At 37.0% G+C, this 24,004-nt stretch overlaps 1 protein-coding gene across 4 annotated transcripts in view; it reads right to left on the bottom strand.

Moving 5' to 3' along the window:
• TRAPPC8 (trafficking protein particle complex subunit 8) overlaps positions 1-24,004 on the bottom strand; it is a 57,338-nt gene that overhangs the window by 21,535 nt on the left and 11,799 nt on the right. For all 4 annotated transcript variants that reach the window (XM_072852561.1, XM_072852563.1, XM_072852562.1 and 1 more), the window contains 18 exons: positions 22,714-22,803; positions 21,188-21,362; positions 20,632-20,785; positions 19,418-19,505; positions 17,741-17,988; positions 16,061-16,176; positions 14,558-14,708; positions 13,136-13,236; positions 11,502-11,607; positions 9,791-9,922; positions 7,456-7,680; positions 6,250-6,358; positions 5,310-5,504; positions 4,987-5,117; positions 3,841-3,915; positions 3,023-3,149; positions 1,798-1,955; positions 546-988 (listed from right to left, as the gene is read on the bottom strand). In XM_072852561.1, coding sequence (XP_072708662.1) covers positions 546-988; positions 1,798-1,955; positions 3,023-3,149; positions 3,841-3,915; positions 4,987-5,117; positions 5,310-5,504; positions 6,250-6,358; positions 7,456-7,680; positions 9,791-9,922; positions 11,502-11,607; positions 13,136-13,236; positions 14,558-14,708; positions 16,061-16,176; positions 17,741-17,988; positions 19,418-19,505; positions 20,632-20,785; positions 21,188-21,362; positions 22,714-22,803 — 2,824 coding nt within the window. The remainder of the gene's footprint in view (positions 1-545; positions 989-1,797; positions 1,956-3,022; positions 3,150-3,840; positions 3,916-4,986; positions 5,118-5,309; positions 5,505-6,249; positions 6,359-7,455; positions 7,681-9,790; positions 9,923-11,501; positions 11,608-13,135; positions 13,237-14,557; positions 14,709-16,060; positions 16,177-17,740; positions 17,989-19,417; positions 19,506-20,631; positions 20,786-21,187; positions 21,363-22,713; positions 22,804-24,004) is intronic.

Raw genomic sequence — 24,004 nt, 5'->3', positions numbered from 1 at the left:
AAGAAAGCACTATTTGTTAGATTGTGGTGTCAAACTTGACTGTCCACTGTCTCAAGATGGTCCAAAAAGGAACGATACAACAGCATGCAAGTCAAACTTATTTAACCCCTCCAAAGATAGTAACTTTCACCATAATACAATTACTAACTACATTTTAACTAAGAACAAAATATTTTGTTCAAAACAAACAAGAATTTGTTTTATAACATGCAGAAACAAAATTAAATCATTATTTTTTTCCCCCTATGCCTCAAAGATGTGCTTCCAGAGAAACTAAATACAGAGTTTGTATTAACAGCATTCCATTAACCCTCCTTCTTATTAAATTATTAAAAGAATTGCCACTGATGGAAGCAGTATAGGGAATATAATTTCATTTGGAAATTAGATCATATAATAGAAAGAAATTATTGCTTAGAATAGGAGATAACAGCCCACTTTTACATCATTACAGCAACTGAGAGAAATTCAGCAAGACTTACATTTATGCTTACAATGTTTATAATCTAATAAGTATGACAGAAAAAAGTAGATTAGAAACTTACCACATTTTTGAGTGTCTTTTAATACTTTCATAGTAAAACAAAAAGTTGATTTCATGAACACCTTCTTCATCTGGTCCCCGTAACCACATTGGCAGCTGCACTGAAGCCCCAGGAAGAAGAACAGCATCAGGAAGTGGGACGTGTATTACTTCAGGCTGACCTCCTGCACCAACCCCAAAGTCAACAGAAGAAGCTGAAGACAGCAGTGCTGTACACACAGAGGTAGGATCTGTCACAACAGTCTTGTAAGCACTACAGTTTTCAGAAGCTGAAGGACTTAGTGGTGTTAGAACAGCAGTATTTCCACCAAAAGTAAAAAATTCTGGATGCTTGGATACAACCTTCAGTGCGGTAAGAGGACATTTGCTTACGTTCACAAATTCTACATATGCTTTTCTGATTTCTCCACAGAGAAGCCCTGTAGGAAAATTTATAAAGAACACCTGCATGGGAGAGAACAGGAGAAAAGAAACCTGAACATTGAGCCAAGTTACAAATGCATATGAAAACAACCAACAACATATTTAAACTATATTGGTCTCTACAGCTTCCTGAGGACAGGAAATGGAGAGGGAGGGGCTGATCTCTTCTCCCTCGTATCCAGTGATAGGACACATGCGAATGGTTCAAAGCTGCACCAGGGGAGGTTTAGACTGGGCATTAGGACACATTTCTTTACCGAGAGGGTGGTCAAACACTGGAACAGGCCTCCTAGAGAGGTGGTCGACACCCCAAACCTGTCAGTATTTAAGAGGCATTTGGACAATGCCCTTAATAACATGCTTTAACTTTTGGTCAGCCCTGAATTGGTCAGGCAGTTGGACTGGATGATCATTGTAGGTCCCTTCCAACTGAAATAGTCTATTCTATAGTGTTGTCATTAACCAGTTAGGACATTTTAATAACCCTAGTAAAACCACTGTTTTAATTAACAAACTTGAACTATTCTAGATGAATAGCAAGCAAACAGAAAAAGGCTTCTTTGCCTGTTCCCCCTCATCCTGAAATTTGGCTACAAAAGCTGTTGCCAACTAAAATTCTAAAGGGAATATAACAATTTCAGAAGGATATTAATTTGGAGGCTTCAAGTTTCACTTGAAAAAAGCCCACACAAGTTTGGTACTGACAGATCAGAAATTAACTGGAAAGATTTAGGCATTAACAAAGTCTAAGACTTCATTGTTATAATTACATTTATGAGCTCAGGATTCAGCTATTTGCTCAAAACTGCCAATAGAAAGTAGCTACATACCTCCAACAGAGGCATTTCTTCTGTAATAATGGGATCTAAACGTCGATCAGGTCCATATTTAATAGATGTTTTTTCCTCTTTTGTGTTATTAAGTCGAGGCCCTTGGATTTCTAAATATTGTCGTCCTCGTACAGATAACCCATTGGAGACAAATTTTCCTGAAACAATTTTTAAAAATTTTTTAAAAGTAATTCCTAACTTTTTTCTGAGAAGTGACCCAAAACTCCCTACCCAATCTCAAAAATAATTTTTCTGTTATTGGGCACATGCAGTATTCATTGATTAAGCAGCATCACTGACAAAGAACTATTCAAAGCTCAGTGTCACACATAATGCATTGCTATTACGAGTTCAGAGAGCCAGTTATCCATTGTTGTGGACTTACTCTGCCCTTTAATAGTTTGACTACAATTTGGGGGGGATGCGCGCACAGCGGCGGGGCACAGAGCATGAAGGTGATGTATTTATTTCCTTTCACAATTTCTGCCAAGCTGGAAAAGTCACCCAAAACATTTTTATTTCCTTCAAAGACAGGCCACCACTCTCCAAATGTTTTTTATTCCAAAGGTTTCCAGTTCATAGATAGCTAAACAAGCTTCATTATTTCTTTCAGACCCTTTCAAACATGTGCTTTAATCCCCATTTCCTCCAACAACTAAATTTTCCCTGTGAGAGACAACTTCAGATGAATGACTCAACAAAACAGATCAAGTAACATGCAATTAATAAGCCATTTATATGTTAATATAAAGAAAAGAGAACCAAAATAAAGATGCTAAAAAAATTAATTACCTCAGCTAAATTTAAATTTGGGAATCTAGAGAACTTCAGTGCAACATTTAGACAAAAGTCAAAAGCTAACAAAGTGAAAAGACCCAGAAGAAAAATGAATGGCCAAAGAGTCAATGAAAGTTGTTATAGATTCAACATGGCATAGACAGAATATTTAAATTTTGATATTTTTAATGGTTTCAGAATTTCCACAGATTTAAAAGGAACAATAAGTATGGGTTTGGCAGAGGTTACTTCCTTTCTCATGGGATTCCTACAGCTGCCAATTAATTCTTTTCCTGTTTCAGTTGTTTCCCTTGTTTCTACACCCCTACCTGAAGGAAGGCCTTGCATCATGACAGTCAAACATTAAACACTAGAATTTAGTTCTACTCTGCAGAAGCCATGTCTTCCCCTTCCAGAGACACACAGCTTAAGGGAATAATACACTTACCTGTCTGTAATCCAATAGAAGGATCTATCCCATCTAATGTCACAGCACCCTGAACAGTGCCAAGATTATAAACAACTCCAAGAATATGTAGCTCCCCTGTTTGATGGGGAAAGAGCTTTAGTCTTGCCTGTGGAGATACGTTAAATTTTGTTGTTGTTGCTACTAGAAGAAAGTGTTATTACATTTAAGTGTCCAATTGCTAAAGACACTCAACAGCTACATTTACTTTAGAGTCATGTCAGATGTAATGGCATACAGTAACTACAGGTCATTTACTGGATTCAACATTTCATATACACAGAATTTACCAAACCAGTCCACACCTGAGATGCTCATTACATTAGGAAAGAATCCTAAACTGTAACAAAAATGAACTTTAACAGAGGCAGAATCACAGAATGGTTGAAGTTGGAAAGGACCTCTAGAGGTCATCTTGTCCAACTCACCAGCTCAAGTGGGGCCACCTAGAGCCACCTGCCCAGCACCACGTCCAAATGGCTTTTAATATTTCCAAGGATGGAAACTCCACAATCTCCCTGGGCAGCCTGTGCCCAGTGCTTAATCACCATCCCAATAAAAAGTGTTTCCTGATGTTCAGATGGAGCCTCCTGCATTTCAGTTTGCGCCCACTGCCTCTTGTCCTACCACATCCTCCCTTCAGATATTGATACACACTGATGAGATTCAGAAGTTCCAGTACTTCATATATCACTAATGTCTTCTGTAAGTTTAGCATTAAGTTCAGATCATAACAAGTCAACTCCACCCTAAAGTTCAACACTGAAAAGACTATTTTCAAAGCAAAGTATAGTACTTACCACTCTTGTCTCCTCACTATTGATTAAAAATTCTGCTATTGCTTCAGTTCCTATCATATCACCATCACACATTCCCTGAAAAGAAGAAACAGCTTTTCAGACACTATTACTCCTAGGCAGAAAAAGTGCCAAAAATATTACTTCCCATACCTTTTGTACAGTGTTCAAGGAAAAAAAGCACACAAATTTCAAAACTGTCTACAGTTAGGACCAGCAGGTGCTGTATGCCCAGCTTCTCAGGCCTCCTGAATTAAAGCAGCAGCTAGAGAGCTCAATAAACATTTACTTGAGAGAAATTTAAGATTTATCATTATAAATTGGAACCATTCCCAATCAATTTCACTGATACTCACAGAAGTATTTATCATATCATTAAAGTAGCAGTTCAGACCAGAACAGAAGGGAAAGCATATGGTAATCCTTGAGACTTATTTATATGAAACCATGTTTATAACTCTAGCAAACACTTACAGAACGTTTAGCAATCATTATGTTCCAAATGGTTTTGGCCAGGAAACCAAATTATCAAGGAATTTACTGTAATATTCAGTATTAGAACATATTAAAACCTTAAAAATATGAATGCAAGAACAGTCCTTCAGAGGGAAGTTTTGGCAGTGTTAGCTGAAGTGTTAAACTAAACGGTAGTAAGTAGTTCATCTAAAGTATTCAAAACATTAGTTTTTAATACAATAAATTTACATTTTTCATCTAATCAAGATACCAAGATGTTCCTATATCATACCAGCACAGTTTTTCAGAACACACATTTCCCCACATACAGTAGCTCAAGTAAGAAAAGGGTATTTTATAATATACTTATTGACATTGCAAGTCATTTCTACTGGTCAAGGCTAGTGTGACACAAGATAGATGTACTACACATACAATGAAAAGTTGGAAGTATTTTGCTTTGCATTAAGCTTAAAGACACTCATTACAGTACATTTGTTAACTTGGCTGCTTTGAGCCCTATGGATCTAGAAAAAAATAAATTCAGTAGCTACTTTTTTTTTTTGCCCTTTTTTTAAATTTACACTTAAACCAGCTGTTTTCATACTACAGAATTTTCAAGACTTAAGTTAATATATACTCCATAACTGTAACTGTTTGGTTTTGGCTGAAAACGGATGAAGTTTTTCTTACCAGCTCTTTTGTTTCTCCATCATGCTTTGCATTGAAGTTTTTAGGTTGAAACTTCCACAGCAATGAAAGGTCAGTCAAAAGAAGTGGAACTTTCAGAGGGTTTTGGAAGGACACTTCTACAGTTATTGGTTCTATTAAAAAAGTGCAAGAAAATATTGACAACAAGCTATCCCCACCGCAATTTGAAGGTTCACCTAACTCAAAGCACTCTTGTGCAAACAACTTGCACAAGAACATCAGTTTAAATCTACAATAACACAGGAAGTATTGTACAGATTTATCTAACTCACTTTATTTCTGAAGTGTATAAATCTTAACTTTACCTTCTATCACAGCAAGTGGAAATCTGGAGTTATCCGAGTAGCGATTTAAACAGAACTGTGTTGGTTGAAAGTTTGAAGGTATTATTCCTTTATTTATCACAGAAACAATCTGCTCCTCAAGTTCCTTCCACTGTTGTGATGATTCCGAGTCATATTCTTGATCCAGACTTACATGTGTAGCTGCCTGCTTTTCACCTAGTATGAGTAAGGCAGTCTTAGAAGATGAGAACAGTGGCATGCAACAGTTGCAACAGAGGGCTGCACTGGCAATTTGATAAGTATTGTTAAAATATTTTAAGTTCTCAGTCACTGTCATTTTTATGGTACAATTGATTTAAATCAGCAAATTGCAAGACATGTTGAAATACACACATGGAAGACAATACTGAGGATAATGTGACATCTATTTGCAAATTGTGGAATTCCAGGATTTTAGCATACTACATGGTATACTCAGCTTGCAGATTATTTTTACTTTGTGACACACTACAGCCCCACACTACAGCCCTGGTTTATGTAAGAATTTCCACTCATCTTACTTTACATTCTGGAATCACAGTGTTTCACACATTTCATCCAAGAGAAAGTTCACTGTAAAGATAATTTCTAGCATTGGCACTGGCATCTAGCATCTGCTAAAGCATTAATAATTCCTTTCATGAAGTTCATTACAGACTTGCATTGAAGCTTTCCAGCTATGAAAAATAGTAGAAGTCAGCACATCCACATATGCGGATTTCATATTTACACAAGAAGTATGAAAACATCTAGCAAGTAGATACTAAGCTTAAGCTTTTCTTCTGAAATCTTATTTAAGAAGTTACCTTGTCACATTAGTTTTACATAATGATAGATTTTTTTTTTAAATGACACCAACTCTTGCATATATTTTGGTTCCATGAATAAGGGACTTCAATCTGTTTATATAAAATTTTCTAACCTTCTGCTGGTCTTCGATCATGCCCAAAGAAAACACGGGTTGCTGAGCTGTTAATATATGGTAAAGGAAGCTGTGGTAAGGGACCATCAGGTGATAGCTGGGTTACGTTCTGGAGCAAAGGAGGAAAACAGAGTGTCATGCCATTATGCAAATACACGATGTCCCCGCTATACATTACCAATGACTGAATAATAAGGAAGTCAAGTTATAAGCACTCAATGTTGGAACAGGTAGTATCTTTAAGATGGAATGAATCATTTCAATTAACTGTTTTGATAGTTTCTTCTGCTTTGACAGTCTGAAGTAGTATTTTTTTTTCTTCATTAAGAGTTTAAAGTTCATGAAATCTTTACGGAAAAAAGGAGAATAATGATTTTAATCCAGTATTCTAATCACTATTGTGGCTGCATGGCTGTTACAAGCTTTATTTGATGCAAAGCTTGACTCTCTAACTCAGAATTTGATAAGCTGCATTCACTACACCACCATCATTACACAAGACTCACCACAGCTGAGCTGTGGACTCAAACACCAGCCTCAGGTAAGGTCTACCATAACTTAGCAAACACCACAGAAATTCTGTTTACAAGCTTTAAAAGACAGTCAAAGTAACTACATGGCTGCAAGTTGTGTGGTGATATCAGCACCAAACACCCCATAATGTACATGATATACTACAATCCAGAATTACTCATGAACTTACAGCCAACTCAATGAATCACTTGATCTATAAAAACACATATTAAAGAATAAAATTCACTACAGCATGGATGGGGAGTACTTCATAGTACCAGAAAAGGTGACAGAGCTACCTAGTCTTTATTAAAGATTTATTATCAAAAGCCTCAAAAATCATTATAAATTGATCAAAACAAAAAAGTTCCACTTCCTCTAAAAGAAACTGAACTATCACAAGCTGCAATTCAGCCATGAGCCTCAAAGGAAGACTTCATTTTACTGTAATAAAAACACATACAAAGAGTCACACTAATACCCATCAGTGGAAGTACACTTAATACACACATGAGATACAGCATATTTGGTTTTTTTGAAGCCTAAAGTAAAAAATGAACACATGAGCTAGATAAAAACACAACTCTGGAACAAAGCAGGCATGACAGAAAATCATTTAATGACCTAATAGAAAATTACTGGTAATAAAATTACTGATTACTCAAGGAATAAAGACAATGAAAAGTCATTTACCTTATAAACATAAAGATATTCTCTTAAAAAAGTTCCTTGCTGAGCTGGAGTTTGTTTACTATCATTGATCAAAATATGCCTGAAGGCAGACACAGCATTGTCAAGCTGACAAAGCGTAAAGGACTGGCGACCAATAATGAAATTAATATGGTCTTCTGCAAGAGACCAGCCTTTCCCTTTGTAAACCTGCATGGCTTGACAGTAGCAGCGTAAAGCATGTTTTTTCTGCAAGAAAAAAGCAAACAAGTTATTTCTTAAATAATCCCATTAACCACTCATTGTAATTGTAATATTAGGAAGACTGAACAGTAAGTCAGAAAAGTTACCTATGTTTTTACCACACACCCCTCCACACTATGCTAAGTGTAATGTTTGCAGAACTATACCTCACATCATCTGGGCAACATCAATCTAAGCATAATCTAAGTGTTGGTTCCTACAGTACGGAGCCTAGCCTGCAGATTAAGTTCATGTTTTCAGACTAGTGTAACAGGTGGTAAGTTAAAAATGCAAACAACAAGAGAAGACTACTTTTAAAAGTAGTGTTCTGTGTTGCTTTAGGACTGACTGCTAGAGTCTACAGAGCTCTACTGCCAAGCCTCAGGACATAAGCTAGATTTAACACATTTCATTTCACTTCTCTAACTGAACTTTCAGTGTGACACTTCCAGTTCAGCAGACACTTGGGACAAAATCCATGCAAAGCAAAACAACAAAACACAGCCCTACAGTACATACAAAACCAAATTACCAATCACATCAGCCATTGGGAGATAGATGCTCTGCTCCCAATCAGCTCCACAGTTTCTTTCCTGTACTTACATCGGGACCTAGGCATTCAATCCCAAGTCTAGGTATTGCACATCTGCACAGGCATTCACTGTACAGGCAAGTCTCAGCTTCTAAAGAAAGGGAACAGCATTCCCTTATTTACAGCAGTAATGGGAAAAATCTAAGATATGTTCAAATTGGTACAGTGATGACAGCAGAGTACAAGCAGTAAATCCTTAACATCAGCAGATATTACTGACACTTTAAAATATGGTATTAGAGTATGCAGCTGAGCAGCCTGGTTGACTTCTCTTCAGTAGCATTTAATATTTTGGTGCCTCTAAGGATATGGGAAAAAAAATAGCCTACATTTACTGTAACACTGAAGAAGCATCCCTTGGAAACCAGAATCCCAACAAGAATTAGACACAAACAACGAGAGCGCTGTTAAATGAAGTCAAAGCTTTACAAAATGCATGCACTTTTCCAGGCAAAGGAGTGAGATAAGAGAATAAATTAAAAAAACTCTGATCAATAGCTCCCTGTCGGTACTGTATTGTCGTAACAACAGACAGGAAAACTACTGCATGAAGAAAACTAAGGCGGGGCGGTGGGGAATATTCCTACTATTCTTCACATCTGTGATTTTAAATATAGAAGTCAAGAATACAACAATGCTTTCTTTGGTCCTTACCAGGATGACAAAAACGAGATTGGGTGGGGTGCAAGAACACCTCCCTCCAAGACCACAGGGCTTTGTTTCAAACAGAATTCTGATGCCTGGGTTCTCCTGTATTATCGATTTGCAATACAAATTTATTTCTATCACAGGTTTGCAGCTTATTGGTAAACTGAAATTTACTGTATTCAAGGACAGCCCCATAACTGAACTATGGTAGCTAACCTCAGCAAGAACCAAGCATGAACTATCTTTAGAGAGCCTATCCCACAACTGAGGCAGAAATAAAAGCACACAAGTTATGTCCAATGAATTTTTTTTACCACAGTTAGAGCTGCCTGCACAGGAATGTGAATGGCAGCAAAACCAATCTGATTTGTATTGGTTTAATTGCTACTTAAGTCTAAGCAGTCATAGAGAGATGCTTTAGTTTGTCTTGTAGTAACTGTTCACACACCTGCACCTCCACTAAAAAGCATGCGGTTAAGGCACCAGGAAAAACAGGTATCTAAATTTTGCTATTATTTTAGTAAATTAAGAGTTTAACAAATCCGTAACTCCTGCAACTCACTCACATCTCAAGAGTAAAAATACTCCTTTACCCAAATAAAAAGCCTTGTATTTCACTGTGTATAAAATTGAGACCCAGAAATGAAAACACTTGAAGTTTCAAGTCAGCGATCTTCAGTATTACTTCAAATACAGAAGATTAAGCTGATCAATCCAGAAATCATTTTCAGAAGATCACAGAGCCGAATACTTCAGACTAACACAAAAGTGTCAGAAGCCAAGCATCTTTTTCCAGACTAATGACATATTTAACATGTTTTTCAGAGCAAGTATCAAATACCAGGCATATTTTCCATATGGAAAGATAATACTTACCTGGTCTGCTTTACTAAAGCTACGGCCAGCCAATATCATATGAAATGCAAACTTTCTAACCATGGGACTTTTCATGTTTATAAAGCAATGGGCTGCCTGTTCCAATAGGAGTGCACTGCGAAGATCCGAATCCTATTTAAAAGTAAAAAGGAGAATTAGCCTCAAAGTTGAATACAAACATAAAGACAACAGTGGCCTTGTTTTAATGCTAACAGGAACAGTAAGCTGTAACAGTGCTGTGAAGTTGAAGATTCTTTCGTATGCAAACATATACATATGTGTGCATATACAAGAAAATAAGACTAAAAGTATTTTTCACTTTGTTGTATGTATAGTGTTCAATACCAAACATGCTGGTATTTTTTCCAGTGGAGAGATTTATGTATCAACTTGTCTCAGTATGAGTGACAAAAGAAATATTTTCTGCTTTTTCAGTTACTCAGGCTACCATTTCTAACACTTACCATTACCTCTGAAGCACCTTTTCCCCTCCCTCCCCCTGCAGATATTAAGGCTAGAAACAAAACTTAAGTGCTTTAACAGGATGAAGGGAAAATAGAGGGAGCAATGGAACTTAGTGAATTTGTATCACAAGAACCAGGATGATTTCTTAATAATGTATAATTTCTTATTATTACCCCCTTCTCTTTTCATGCAAAGACACAGCTGTATTACTTTAACCAATTAGAACAGAATCTACTTGATTTTACCACAATTGCACTCCATGCTATCAGTGATGTCCAAGCATGTGTCTGGACTAAAAATATACTGAGACACCTATATAGTATCCTATGAAGATTTTCCTTGCAACTGCCAAAAGGCACCACAAGCATACTGCATATAACTTTAGGTTGTAAAATGATTGTGCAGAGCCAATAGTATTTAAATCGCTTGCTTAAATAGTTTATACTGCTCACAGAAATTCTGGTAGCAAGCTTAAGTTGAAAGGGCAAGAATGAAGCTACAAAGACACTAGAGAGAAACTTACAGAACTAAGCAAGTTTATTCCATGCTTGATCTGTCCCAGGAAAAGTCTCAGAAGCATCACATTTGTGGCAGCTGGCCACAAAGCCAGAACTAACTGCCAGTTAGACTTTCCAAGCTACATAGAAGATGCTACACTATTACTGGCATTACATTTGTTTCACTCCTTTTCAAGCAAGTCACTTTCTGGGCTGTTAGAAGCCAATTCCATGGTTCATTTCCACCAATTAATGTTACAGAAGTGTTCAGACTAGCTTTCACTTACACAGTAAGATTCTAATGATTCATAACAGCTGAGCTACAGTAACACCTTAGTTACCTAAACTAGAGAACTTCTGATTATATGTGGGATAGTATCCATTATGGCTCTGGCAAGCCACATTAATACTTTTAACCCATGAGTTCCTAAACTGAAAGTATGCCATACAAGAACTAAGCAGATTTCAAAGAAAACTAGTTATAAAGCCAAAGATAACAAATGCACATTTAGCATGTTTAAAGAAGTCAAGCAAGTCACTTGACTAGAGGGGAAAAAAAAGAGTAACAGTACTAGTTTCTTCACTTGCAGTATAAGCCGTTTTCTTCACTTCATGCTTTATATTGGCTCATTTGCTACCTTTGGCTAGAAAAATATCATAGGACAAGAATCAGAACATAACCTAGAAGTGCTTGGGTAAGTAAACCAACAGGGGCAGGCAAGAGTGGAAAAAGCTAGCAAGTGTTTTACCTCACTGGTTAAACGAATCAGAAGAGCAGCTGCCTCTGAATATTTGCTTTGACTTTTTAGGATTTCAGCACTAAGCAGCACACAGCGTTCAGCCAGAACCATATTCCTAAAGCAAAAACATAAGTGTTTATTAATAAATATTTATCAAAATAAACCATGGAAAACCTTTCACCTCAAATCTGACAAGTTTTCTCCATATTGCATCAGACTGATGTTCTGTTGTTTATCCTTCTTAAAGGAAAACATATGAAAGTTCATCCCCTGCAAAACAACCACATACAGATTGACATGCTAAGCGTCCTATGATACTAAAACAGCAGCTTTTTGAAAGTCAAAGCTAGAGAGCATTTTTGAGGACAGTATTATATTTCTAAAAATACCAACTAAAATGATCCAACCAACTAAATGATCTGATAAACAAGAAGTCCAACAGCCAGAAACAAGTTGTGCTGGGTTGACCTTTGTGGGTACCAGGTGCCCACCAAGCTGCTCTATCACACCCCCTCCTCCTCAGCAAGACAGGGAGAAAATTAGATTAAAAAGCTCCTGCACTGAGATAAGGACAGGGAGATCACTCACCACTTACAGCCACAGGCAAAACAGACTTGGTTTGGGAAAGATTGATTTATTGCCAATTAATAACAGAATAGGCTAGGGATAAATAAAAACAAAACTGAAACACCTTCCCCCGACTCGTTCTTCTTCCCAGGCTCAACTTCACTCCCAACTTTTCTACCTCCTCCCCCCAGGCAAGGCAGGGGGACAGGGAAAAGGAGTTGCAGTCAGTTCCACAACATTTCATCTCTGCTGCTCCTTCCTCCTCACGCTCTTCCCCAGCTCCAGCATGGGGTCCCTCCCACAGATACCCTTCTTCAAGAATTGCTCCAGCATGGGTCCTTTCCATGGGGTGCAGTCCTTCAGGAACAGACTGTTCTAGTGTGGGTTCCCCGCAGGTCACAGCTCCTGCCAGGAACCTGTTCTGGTGTAGGGCCTCCACATGCTGCAGCTTCCTTCAGGGCTCATCCACCTGCTCTGGCACTGGGTCCTCCACAGGCTGCAGTGTGGATCCCTGCTCTGCTGTGGTCCTCCCTGGGCTGCAGGGGGACAACCTGCTTTACCATGGTCTTCTCCATGGGCTGCAGGGAAGCACCTCCTCCTCTTCACTGACCTTGGTGTCTGCAGAGCTGTTTCTCTCATTTTCTCACTCTTCTCTCACAGCTGCTGTGCAGCAATTTTTACCCTTTAAGTATGTTATCACAGAGGCACCACCAGCACTGCTGACAGGCTCAGCTTTGGGCAGCAGCAGGTCCATTTGTGGAGCTGGGTGAAAACTGGCTCTGTCCAACATGGGGGCAGCTCCTGCTGTCTTCTCACAGAAGCCATCCCTGCAGCCACCCCTCTACCAAAATTTTACAAGGTAAACCCAATACACAAGTTTAATAAGCACTCTGTTAAGAATGGCACAGATCCCCTTCTATATTATCCTACATAAACTAACATATCTTATTCTTTTAAAAGTTACCATCATTCTGTGATCTTTCAGTCATCTGGTACTATCACTGTGCAGGGGAAGAAAAGTTAAGCCACCAGGTCTTTCAACTTTCATTGCATCAGCACAAAAGTAAACAACATACTTGCAGATATCTCGATAGGTCTGAATTGCTGTCTCCATATAATGAGCAGGATATGGTCTAGGAGCTCCAGGCTGAAGAAAAGCTGATACTGCTGCCATTTCCTACAAGAAAAATTCAGTACTGTCACTGGAGGTTTTTTTCAAACAAATTGTAAACCTCAAAATGCTGAGGAACACGTTTCAACAGCTATTAGTTCAAGATATTCATTTAATCAGTTATTGGCATATAAAAGTGTACCCAACACACTGTAACTGATAAAAGGTTTAATACAATAGCCTGCTTATGGCTCTGCTTGTCATTAACCAGACAGCAGAGTTATGCACACTCACAGAAGTGTTTTCAGTTGATAGTACTCCCAACACTATGCAGAAGCATTGATTCAGTACTGCTTCACAAGACCAAGGGATAATTTCCTCTTGCAGGAACAATCTTTCTGATAAAGTAGCACTACCATCTATTTTAAGATGAGGACTGTTTTCTGAGTTTTGCTTAAATGAAGTTACATTCTCAGCTTCAAGGAAACTCTAGTAAACATGCACTCTGAAATTTTACTTCTTTCCTTACAGGGTGAAGATAGGATAGCAAAGGTTTTCTGCAGTAAGCCAAGACTAAGACTTGTAGGTTGCAAAAATTCATAATTAAGACCTCTACAAACCTTCCATTAAGAAATTAAGACAACTTTTCAGATTATCCAAATGCAGAGCAACTGTCTGTACTGCAAAAATACACATTTATGTAAAGGTTTTACATCAAGATTGGACAGTGTACAAGAATGCTTCCATAGCTCTACAAAATAAAGTTTCAAATTTTATCAAGTTAACCAGACTGAAGTCTACAAAACATAGCTTCTAAAAATTGTTAAAACAAGCTTATTTTTCCCCAGTGTTCCCATTTATCTTGTTGAAAATTTTTAAGTCACATATACCTTCACTCTCAACAGAAGTTAATGAGTATGTCACTGCTGAACTTCACTGTAAACACATAAACTATATCCCTCAGGAGTCTTAACAAAAAAAGGTACAATACCACATTTATAGTGACATAATCTTGACTTCCTGGCAAATAAGTATTTTGCCAAAGTCTAAAAGAGATACTATAAAATTATTTCACACCTGTTTGAGTTACCAGACTACGAGTTTAAAGATCCATTTTGCTGGAGGTTGCATTCTAGGTATTCTCCTTTCCATATTTCACATTTTAAGAATTAACTCTTCCATTTTTAATCACACCTTTATTCCCTCCATAAAACAACAGCCAATAGAATTGAGAACACTTTAGGATTTGCTAAAGATACGCAGCAAATTTGGAAAGACTTATGAATTTGGAGGTGGAGGGAAGAGATTGCATTTTGTTACCTTCAGACAAATACTAGAGATTATTAGGAAAAGTTCATAGAATGTTTATGTTATGTGAAGTACCAACCAGTGCTCCAGCTGCATAAAGCATTGCCTGATCATTTAAGAAGTCTTTCTTTGCTGTATGGTAACAGCTATATGCAAGTTCATAGTGTTGCACCAAAAAGCACAAGTCTGCCATTTTCCGGATTTGAAGCTCTGGTGCTTCTGGTGGATACCTATAAATACAAATATTTAAATTCAAAGTCATAATTTTAATAAATAGAGCAAGACACGCTCTATAAAGTCGTCCCCTCTCATCTTAATTTCTATTCACAAAGTAGGAATAAAAACTGCACTGCTTCAGCCTTACCCAAAAAACTGCTAAGAAAAGTGAAGCTGCTTCCTTTCTGCCACATGTAACTTGGTTTCACACCCTACTTTCCAATTAACAAGGTTCACTGTTCCACTAACATTCAAAGCAAGCATTCCTCTTAGCCAAGAAATCCTGAAAAAAGTATGCAGCTATCACTGAAACTGCTCAGTAAGATTAATTGTTAGAGCTAAACAGAGCTGCACGAGAAGAAAAAAAAGACAAGACTTTGACTGTTCACCTAGCTGTAGTTGTTATTTCTCCCCATTTCTCTTGAAAGAGGAAATCCACTAAAAAAACCTATGCCTTATGCCAAAACACTGGGCAAGTTCCTGTCCTCTGCAAGCATCAGTCTAACTTTTGGTTAGTCAAATATACATGAATCACTTCAGTGAAGATCAAATACATTTTCACAAACACTTGTTAGTCATACTTTGTAGGAAGCAAACCATGCTTACAAGTTCAATACAGAAAGCTGAAATTAACAACATTTTGATTATGAATCTAAAGACAAACAACATATGAATTTAAAGCTGTATGTAAGCATCAGGGACATTAACTTTGGCTAGGTAATGTTCAAGAACTATTTAGACCTCTGTGGTTAAGATAAGACAGTTGAAGAGAGTGCTTTTCATTATTATACATCCTCATTCATAGAGGGAAATTACAAAGCATACAGAATGAATATTCTGGTAAAGTTTAAAACTTGGTTTTAGTGTAAAATACAAGTGCAAAAAAGTATTAAATTGCCCTTAATTTAGCTCTCAAACACACTTGCAAAAGCAACATACTTAATACTCAACTGCAGTAAATTACGTAGTTACATAAACAAAAACACCTATACATGGGGTTTGGCCTAAGTAAGAAAAAGCTTGTACTAATCTAAAAAAATCCCTTATAGCAGACTATTGCTTCTTTTTATTACTATTACTCTTAAAAATTTACATTCTTTGTAGTTTAGAAAGCTTCACTGTAAATATAGCAGGAAAATGGCTCTGTAAACAGTTTCTTCTATCCCCTTTTTCTTTAAGTTCTGCTACTCCTTTATTGTACATGTTTAGACATAGTACTTTTCATTATTTCTCCAATTAAAGTCTTTTACAGTATTGCTGATTTAGTTCACTTTGCAGAACACTATCAAACACAGGCTTTCCCTCCCAAAAAAAAAAAAGGTACATTTTCAGTTTAGATCTAAAGGTAAGGACTGAAGTTACTTACAGCAAGCCAGAAGTATTCTTCAGTTCATTTATGCTTTTCTCTGGAACCTTGCTGCCACTAAACCATTTTTTAGTAGCAGAAAACAGTGATCGACTCAAGCCTTTCCTGGATATTAACTGCAAAAAGACACTAAATTAGAACACTACATTGCAAGAGATATACTAATATAAGTCAAACTAACATAAAAACCCAAGCTTCATCAAGGCTTCTTAAATTGTTTTTTTCCATAAAACAGAAATAAAAACAATAAAATAACCAAGAGCACACTCCTTTAGAATGAATCACTGACACTGAGATAGAATAAATATATGAATTGCAACTTCTATTTCAGACAGCTGAGGTTCACTGTTGTTGCTGTGAACTGCAGACATCTCAATCCTAAGAACTGAAACATTTGATGTATTTGAAATCTAACAGAATATCTAATTTTGGTATTAGTCCAACCTAAAATCTAGACTAAGTACATACTCCAAGAGAGAACTTTCTCCCCATCACCACCCACATAAAGCATTACTACATTATGAACATCCATTTCAAGTGTCAAGGGTACTAGTCATACTCGCAAGCGAGGTTACACAACTTTATTCTTTTAGATTATTTCTACTAACGAGGAAACTTCCACAATTACCATTCCCAAGATCTAAGGCAAACACATCTCTTTTTAAAGATAACTTTAAAAATTGTAACAGCATGCTTTTCTTATGACTAGGAATGTATTACTACATTCCTAACGATAAGGCTGTTTGCTACACTTTGTATGCACTTTTTTAATATTTCTTCATAAAACTTTCCAAGTGTAAACATGGTCAGCATATATAAACTCCCAAAAGTCAATTCAGGGGGAGAGTGTTCCTTACAGTGTATGATACTTAGGATCAAAACCCCTTGTACTTAAAACTGTGACCTGGACGGACAATCCAATCAAAATAGAGTTCAGATAGACTGATATTTGGGTCCAAGTCTAATGCTAAATATAGTAATTTGATTGTACTAATGTAAATCAATCCATCTCCCCAGCTGTTTAAGACCATATGAAAGTGAAACACTTAAAAAAAGGACCTTACTGTGATGGAAATAACTTTAATGCATGTCCTTGACTTAACATGGGCATGATATTAACTATCACACTTCCAAAAAAAAATCCTCATTTGAGAGAAGAATATTCAGTTGCAAAAACAGCTGAGATCAAAACAGAATTGCATGATTTAGGGTGTCCGTGCATTTCTCCCCCTGCCAAGTAGCAGCAGTTGAAGTATGCAGCTGTTTTGCAAACAATTATTGACAAAAATACATTTCTCAATTTTAGTTGTGCATTCTAATGTTGAAACACAAAAAGTACATTTTGTCCCCATGCCAGAATCATCCAGAAGCATAAAATATTAAGATTTTAGGAGCAAGGACAGACATCCCTGATAACAGTTCAGACAGGCTTTCACCAAGAAGCCACCTTGCACTGAAGCTCTGTTGATACAAATTGGGGTTTTTTTTTTAAAAAGACAGATTGAGCAAAAATGGTAACTCCAGCTATTTCTCCTAAATTTACTTAGTTTTCAATAAGATCATTGAATCATTAGATGCAGAAGGAAGCAATAATTTCAAAACAGATTTTTGTATAACTGGATTTATACCCCAACTGTTTTTTCTTATTACGACACAAAGTGTTTTTAAAAGTAGACTGACCTGATCATTAAGTTGCCGAATTGTCTTCTCTATATGTGGCAAAAGTCCCCTAAATGTGAATTCCTGTATGAACTGTCTAATTCGATCGTGATCTGTGAGTGTTAAACAAGCACCATGAGGCGTTCCAGAATTTGATTTCTTTGAGTCTTGCAACGATGCAGTAGCCTTCATGTAATCAGTGCTATCCAAACTGCCACTGGGATGATCCAGTTGAAGGGGGTGAGTCTTAAAGTTATTTGACAGGCCATCTATTGAAAGATTGAAACAAAATCCCCAGTAAGTATATAGTTAAACATTTTTATTTTTAAATGTCATTTTTATTAACCTACTTTAACGTTTTCCTTACTCAGAACTCTGTTAAGCAAAGCAATTCACCAATTATTCTGCACTACAGATCAATGCTGAGCAGACAGCAGAGCACTACCCGAGTATTACATCACTCCTGAAATTCTTCAGAAAGCTCAGGGAATCTCAGGAACTACAACGTGGCTAAATATGTACGTTTTTGGTTCTCAAGTACAGTGCAAAGAATCCACAATTATGCTGACCAGTATCAACAACATTGAAGGAAAACTATGAAAACATTAAAATCAAATATTCATGAAAAGTTGGAAATGCAGCAATTACTACAATGGCTCCATTGGATCCATTCACTCTTTTCTGCTTATGTTTTAAGGTAAAAAAGCCAAACTCATTTTCCACGCCCTTCTGAGCAATCACGATGTAAAACCTCCTCTGAAGTCCTCTTAGTTCACTGAGAAGGGCTGCTGACTACTATTGCATCTAGCTATCCGAAGTAGACCGAGATACCATTTCACTCTAAGACTTAAATAGTTCTCTTATTATTTCCTTTCTGTATAAGAAAACCAGCTTGCTTTATCTGGCCCTAGCTAGCACTGAGCAAAGCTGAGCTGTGAAAGCAAATCCTCAATGGATTTTACTCACGAAATGTAAAGCTGGGTATGTAAAGTTCAAGCAGCAGCTTGCAGACTACATCCGGGCTGTAAGGCCCTAGAAAGCCGCTTTTTTAGGCAACTGCAGGCTCTCCTACATACACTAGGTCTCCCCATGCCTTTTGAGTCAGGTATGAGGGATCTGGACTGAGCCAGGCCAGACAGTGTGGGGTACCTCCACTTCTCTATTTGATGATGCTTCTCATCTGAGTCCTACACAGATGCCTTAATTTGCACTGAATTTCATTTACTGTCCTCTGCCATCCACAAGCTCAATTGCAAGGCAAGTTCTTCCAGCCAGCTTACCTTGTAAGTCACTACTCTGTCATTCCAGATTTAAAACCAAAAACAAGGACAACAAAAAAAACCACCTCAGCTTCCAAGCTACATCACAGCACACTAACCGGAACTTTTATGATGAAAATTAACCATTTAATCCTATGTTACTTTTATTAATTGTCAGAGCCTGCAGACAATATGCTTAATCTTCCAAAAGATGAGCCCAATACATCAATAGTCATCTCAAAGATACATCTACCAATTACCACCAATCCAGTAGATCAGCACCACAGTGCTTTTCTTTGTGGACACCAGGTTACATTATCTTTGAGCATTAAGAAAATTATTACTTTGAATTCCCCAACAAATCACTCAAGTGATTACTGTCCAAGACATGAGACAGCTGTATAAATGCTATCAGTGTTTTGATAGAAGTTAAAGATACCTTTAATTTCACTGTCTAAGCCATCTGATATCAAGTGATCAGTATTTTTGTTTGAAATGACAGTATAAGGACAATCTTCATAGCAATCCTGCCAGAAAAAAAAAGAAGTCAGAATTTTAAGAATACTAGAGCACACACACAGAAGTCAGTCAACAGTAGTTGTTAACTTTAATAACAGTTAACTGAATTATTAAGAAAGCATGTTTGTTCGTATATATTCATTTCTTAAGTAGTTTGTGAGGCTTTAAGGACCTGTCCTATTGTAAAGATGAAAGTTATATTCACCAAATTAAGCAAGTTATCTTCTGGCTTGCTCAAATAGCTTCACTGTCAACTAAAGCAAGCAACTCCAACTCTTACAAAGCAATGCCTACAGCAGTGAAAATATGTTCCCTAAAGTAATTCCTGAACAAGCTCATACAAAAAAAAAAATCATCTATGTTGGACAGTTGACATGGGACAGAAAAAAGAAAAAGATCTAATTAGTTTATAGTGGAACATTACCAAATCTAGCTGGCACTGGAGAGTCAAAGCATCTTGTGTTCTGTAAGCTAAGAGGACTAGTAGGTAAAGAACTATGATTCCACAAACAAGCCTTTTAATCAGATGCAGTTAAAACTGCAGGTCAGTCAAAAGCAAACTCAAGAAGGAATATTTTTTGGTCGTGAAGCCAAAAATAGACATTTATGGCAAATTGAACTCAAGAGTCTGAGCTAACACATGCTATCATTTGCCATCTTAGCAGATTACAGACCAGACTGCAAGAAGTTACCAGAAAAGCCACACATGCACAAAACGACACACCCACACTGTTTATTGAAGTACAGAAGACCTGGAAAAAAACCCAAATTTTAAGAGTGAAGAAAATGAATCTAAATGAAGGTAGAAAGTTACTACGAATAGGATACTTCTAAGGTTACTTGCTCTTGTCAGTGCATAAAGCACAAGTCTATTATTTCAGTGCTCCTGTCAGTCTATTTCAGACAGTCTAGTATTTCAGTGCTCCTTACTGTCAATTTAAGTAGCACAGAAGACAGTTCTTAGAGAGGACTCATCTTATGCCCTCACAAAAACTCATAGCTATGTTAGAAGTATCTTGACTGCCTATTAGCCCATTCTGTAGGAACAAGTACATAATATTAAGGCAAAATTTAACACAACTAAAATGGGCTTTTATATGCACCTTATAAATTGTTTTTAAAATCCTATAATACCTGGTTCTGGATAGTGTTTTTCTGAAGGTACTGACTCCAAGGATCTGGTATCTGTTCATCTGTTCCTCTATTAGACACCCGAGAATTTATTTTCAGCAAATAGCAACCCTGAGTTCCATACCTCTGCTTCATCTCTTCATAAATGGAGTCAGCTCTGAAAAAATAAAACAACATTTACCCTGTCTTGATGTCAAACCAATTATATTCTAAGTGTGTACTGCATCAAGCTATTTTAGACTATTATCCATAGGGATTAAAAGGAAAAGTCTCCTATTTTTAAAGCAGTCCTTTATGCAAGAGTGAAACTGAGAATCTTTGAGAATGAGTTCAGTGAGCTAGCACAAAAAGCATCTACCTCAAGAAGCTAGGAATGATTCTTTTCATTTTATATGAACACAAGAAGTAGATCTAAAAATAATACTTAAGGAAATCTGCCTTGACAGTAGTCAGCATACTAGCTAATGAATCCTGTTGTATGTCTAATCTCAGCATTTATAAATGCAAACATTTCAGTCAAAGAGTTAATCTGCAAGTTCACTGAAGGCAGAAGACCCACCTTTGTTCTTCTCCTGTGCTTACATCATGCAGTAACACATAGTATTTGAGCGTGTTTGGTATAAACCACTTGGGATATAAGTATTCACTACTGTGCTGAATTCGATGTTGTTCTTGAGACAGCTTCAGAAATTGCTCCACAGGCTCTGGTTCACTAGAAGAAACTACAAGCATACCTAAATTCATGTTAAGGACATTCACCAAAAGAACCCAGGAACAAACACTGATCATATAATAAAATAGCAAGTGTATAAAATAAAATAGAGGAGTACAATGTTTAAGCCTGTAAAAAGCACTACCACAAAAGTATGTGCAATTAGAATTTGGCCTTAGTCTCGATAAAAACCACTATTTAAACAGTCAGTTAACTAATATCTGTAACATGAGATGAAACAGGAGTTTGCTCCAATTCTGACATTGAATCCAAGTTTAAGCCGATACATAATAGCTAATAGTTCATTTAAGATTTTAGATACAGACCAACTGTTCAGGTATGAAACACAACTGAAACCCACCCCCAGTGTACTTTAGTTTTCAACTTCCAGTGAGAGTTGGGACTTTAAGCCACTTTGGGCTTAAAATTAGGACTTTAATCACCTGAGCATCAATAGCAGTATTCATAAACACAGCAACATCTTCTGAGTAAAAAGCAGAAGTGTTTTACCTCAATTTTTACCTCAATGCAACTACACAGCCATTAATAAGGAACATCCTGCTCTGCTACATCTATTCACCAAATCAATGACATTAATTCAGAGAAGCCAGAAAACAAGTTGTACTTTAAATGCTACCAAAATTCAGAAGTCAAAGGCCAGGATCAGTATTTTGCCAAGTTAATTCTGCACAAATAGTTCTCTCTAATGGCTAACATACCTGTTCCACCATACTGAAATTATGAAGTACAGTGAAGAGTTAGGAACAGAGTAAGTGTTCTAAAACCTGCAGCATTACAATTATTGTAAAGCTAAACACAGCTACATCATGAAAGAGTGCATATCTTTATTCTCCCTGTAGACAAACAAATTGGGCCTAAGTTTTGGTAAAAAAAAAAAAAGTGAAAGCATTTAGGCATCTTTCCGGACTTCTTTTTGTCCAAAATAGCTCAAAGTTCACCAATTTTCCAAACACCCTCCCCAACCTCCCTCCTCCATCTGCTAGAAAAAGCTATAAACAGCAGCAGGTGCATCCCAAACACATGAGCCTCTGTTGTACATAAGAGACAGTCAACAGATACCTAAAGAGCTACAGCAGAAAATGTTTTAGGATGAGGAAGTTTAGTTTACAGGTATTAGCTTAGAGTTCAGTTTGACACAAAAACACTGGTTTCAAAAAAAAAACCACAACACACTAACCACAAAGAAAACTGACCCCCTTATGAAATTAGTCTGTATAGTTAGACATATAAAAAAAGATATATTTCAAATCATAATGGCAACAAGTTACCACAAAATTTCAAAGTCTCCATTACATTTCTGCAGCCAGCTGTAACAGCCTTCACTAGAGAGGTTTGTAACAACCAAAGGATACATGCAACATAGTGGTTTAAGAACTCATGATCTGATGCAGGCATGGACTGAAGAAAGCACTCTCTGTAAGACTCAAACCAAGGAGTAGTAGCTGGAATACACAATAAGATGGGACAAATTAGAATATTCAGCAAAACTTCTGTTTACTCATTTATGAAAAGGAAATATGAAAGACTACACCTAAAAGTGAAGCTTGCAAACTCTGACAAGGTTTGCATGGCAGGGGAAAGAAGGGGGAACAGTCTAAGGAGAAAGCATCTAAAATACACACAAGTGGGAGAAACAGTTAACACTGAATCAAATCCTGTGAAACTGAATAGTATCTTAAGCACCAACTTCCTCAATATTGTAGGCTCACATGAATTCAGTCCTTGTTAGAGTAACTACTCCTTACCACCCCTTTCAAAACACACATGCACACACTTGGGAAAGAAAAAAAATTCTTCTAACAGTCATTGAATTTGCCTCTGCTAGGGACGTAAGAATTGACTGAGAAGCAAAATTAATTTGAGTATGTAGAGAAACTAAGGATTACCAAAACCCTATCCTGACAGTTTGCCTAAAGCTTTTTGCAAGTGTTGTGACTTGGTTTGACAGTAGTCCCCTTCCTCTACCCTGCTAAAATAAACAGTTCAGCTGCCAGCTGGCAAAGCAGAGATCCAAAAAGCTAAAAGCTCAGATCCGAGTTGTGCCATTAATGTCCTATAATATTAACCTGCTATGTTCAAATGCCCTTTTACAATAGGGATTTCATTCTTCTAAGAGTAACAAATCCAGGGAAACCAAGTACTTCTGGGACATCCAAAGAACATGTGAACTTAATCTTGTCTGTTTCTTTCCACTCCAACTATCAGTCAAGCAATGAAGTATTATTTCTTCTTCCAAGCCTGTTTTATGCCATCTTAATTCTGCAACTCCTTCCCTCGAGTGGAAAAAAAGACCCCAGAGCAAAGTTAGTCCACTTCCAATAACGTGATTTCACACTGAAGTTAGGTGGAATCCAGTGTAAACTCACCTGCAAACTAGAAAGTGATAACTAGTACAGAAAAAATGCATTAATAAATACCTTCAGGATTTCTTATTTTCTTTATACGGCCCCAGGAAAACACATTCCTTGATTTAACTCACACAAGAATTTCTAATGCTTTGTAAACCTCCCCCGCCTCCCCCCCAAAAAAACCCACCACCTTGATTTCTTAGCTGGCTTCAGGAAATTGAGTTTCATTTTTATGTTGGAATTATCTTCTAATGCGTTAAGTTAATGCATTTTGGTTTATCCTACATTGTCAGGC

Source organism: Ciconia boyciana, chromosome 2, assembly GCF_034638445.1.
Source record: "Ciconia boyciana chromosome 2, ASM3463844v1, whole genome shotgun sequence".
In the NCBI taxonomy this organism is placed as follows: Eukaryota; Metazoa; Chordata; class Aves; order Ciconiiformes; family Ciconiidae; genus Ciconia; species Ciconia boyciana.
Note: the sequence above shows the minus strand (reverse complement) of the source record. Positions and strands in the feature narration are given on the sequence as shown.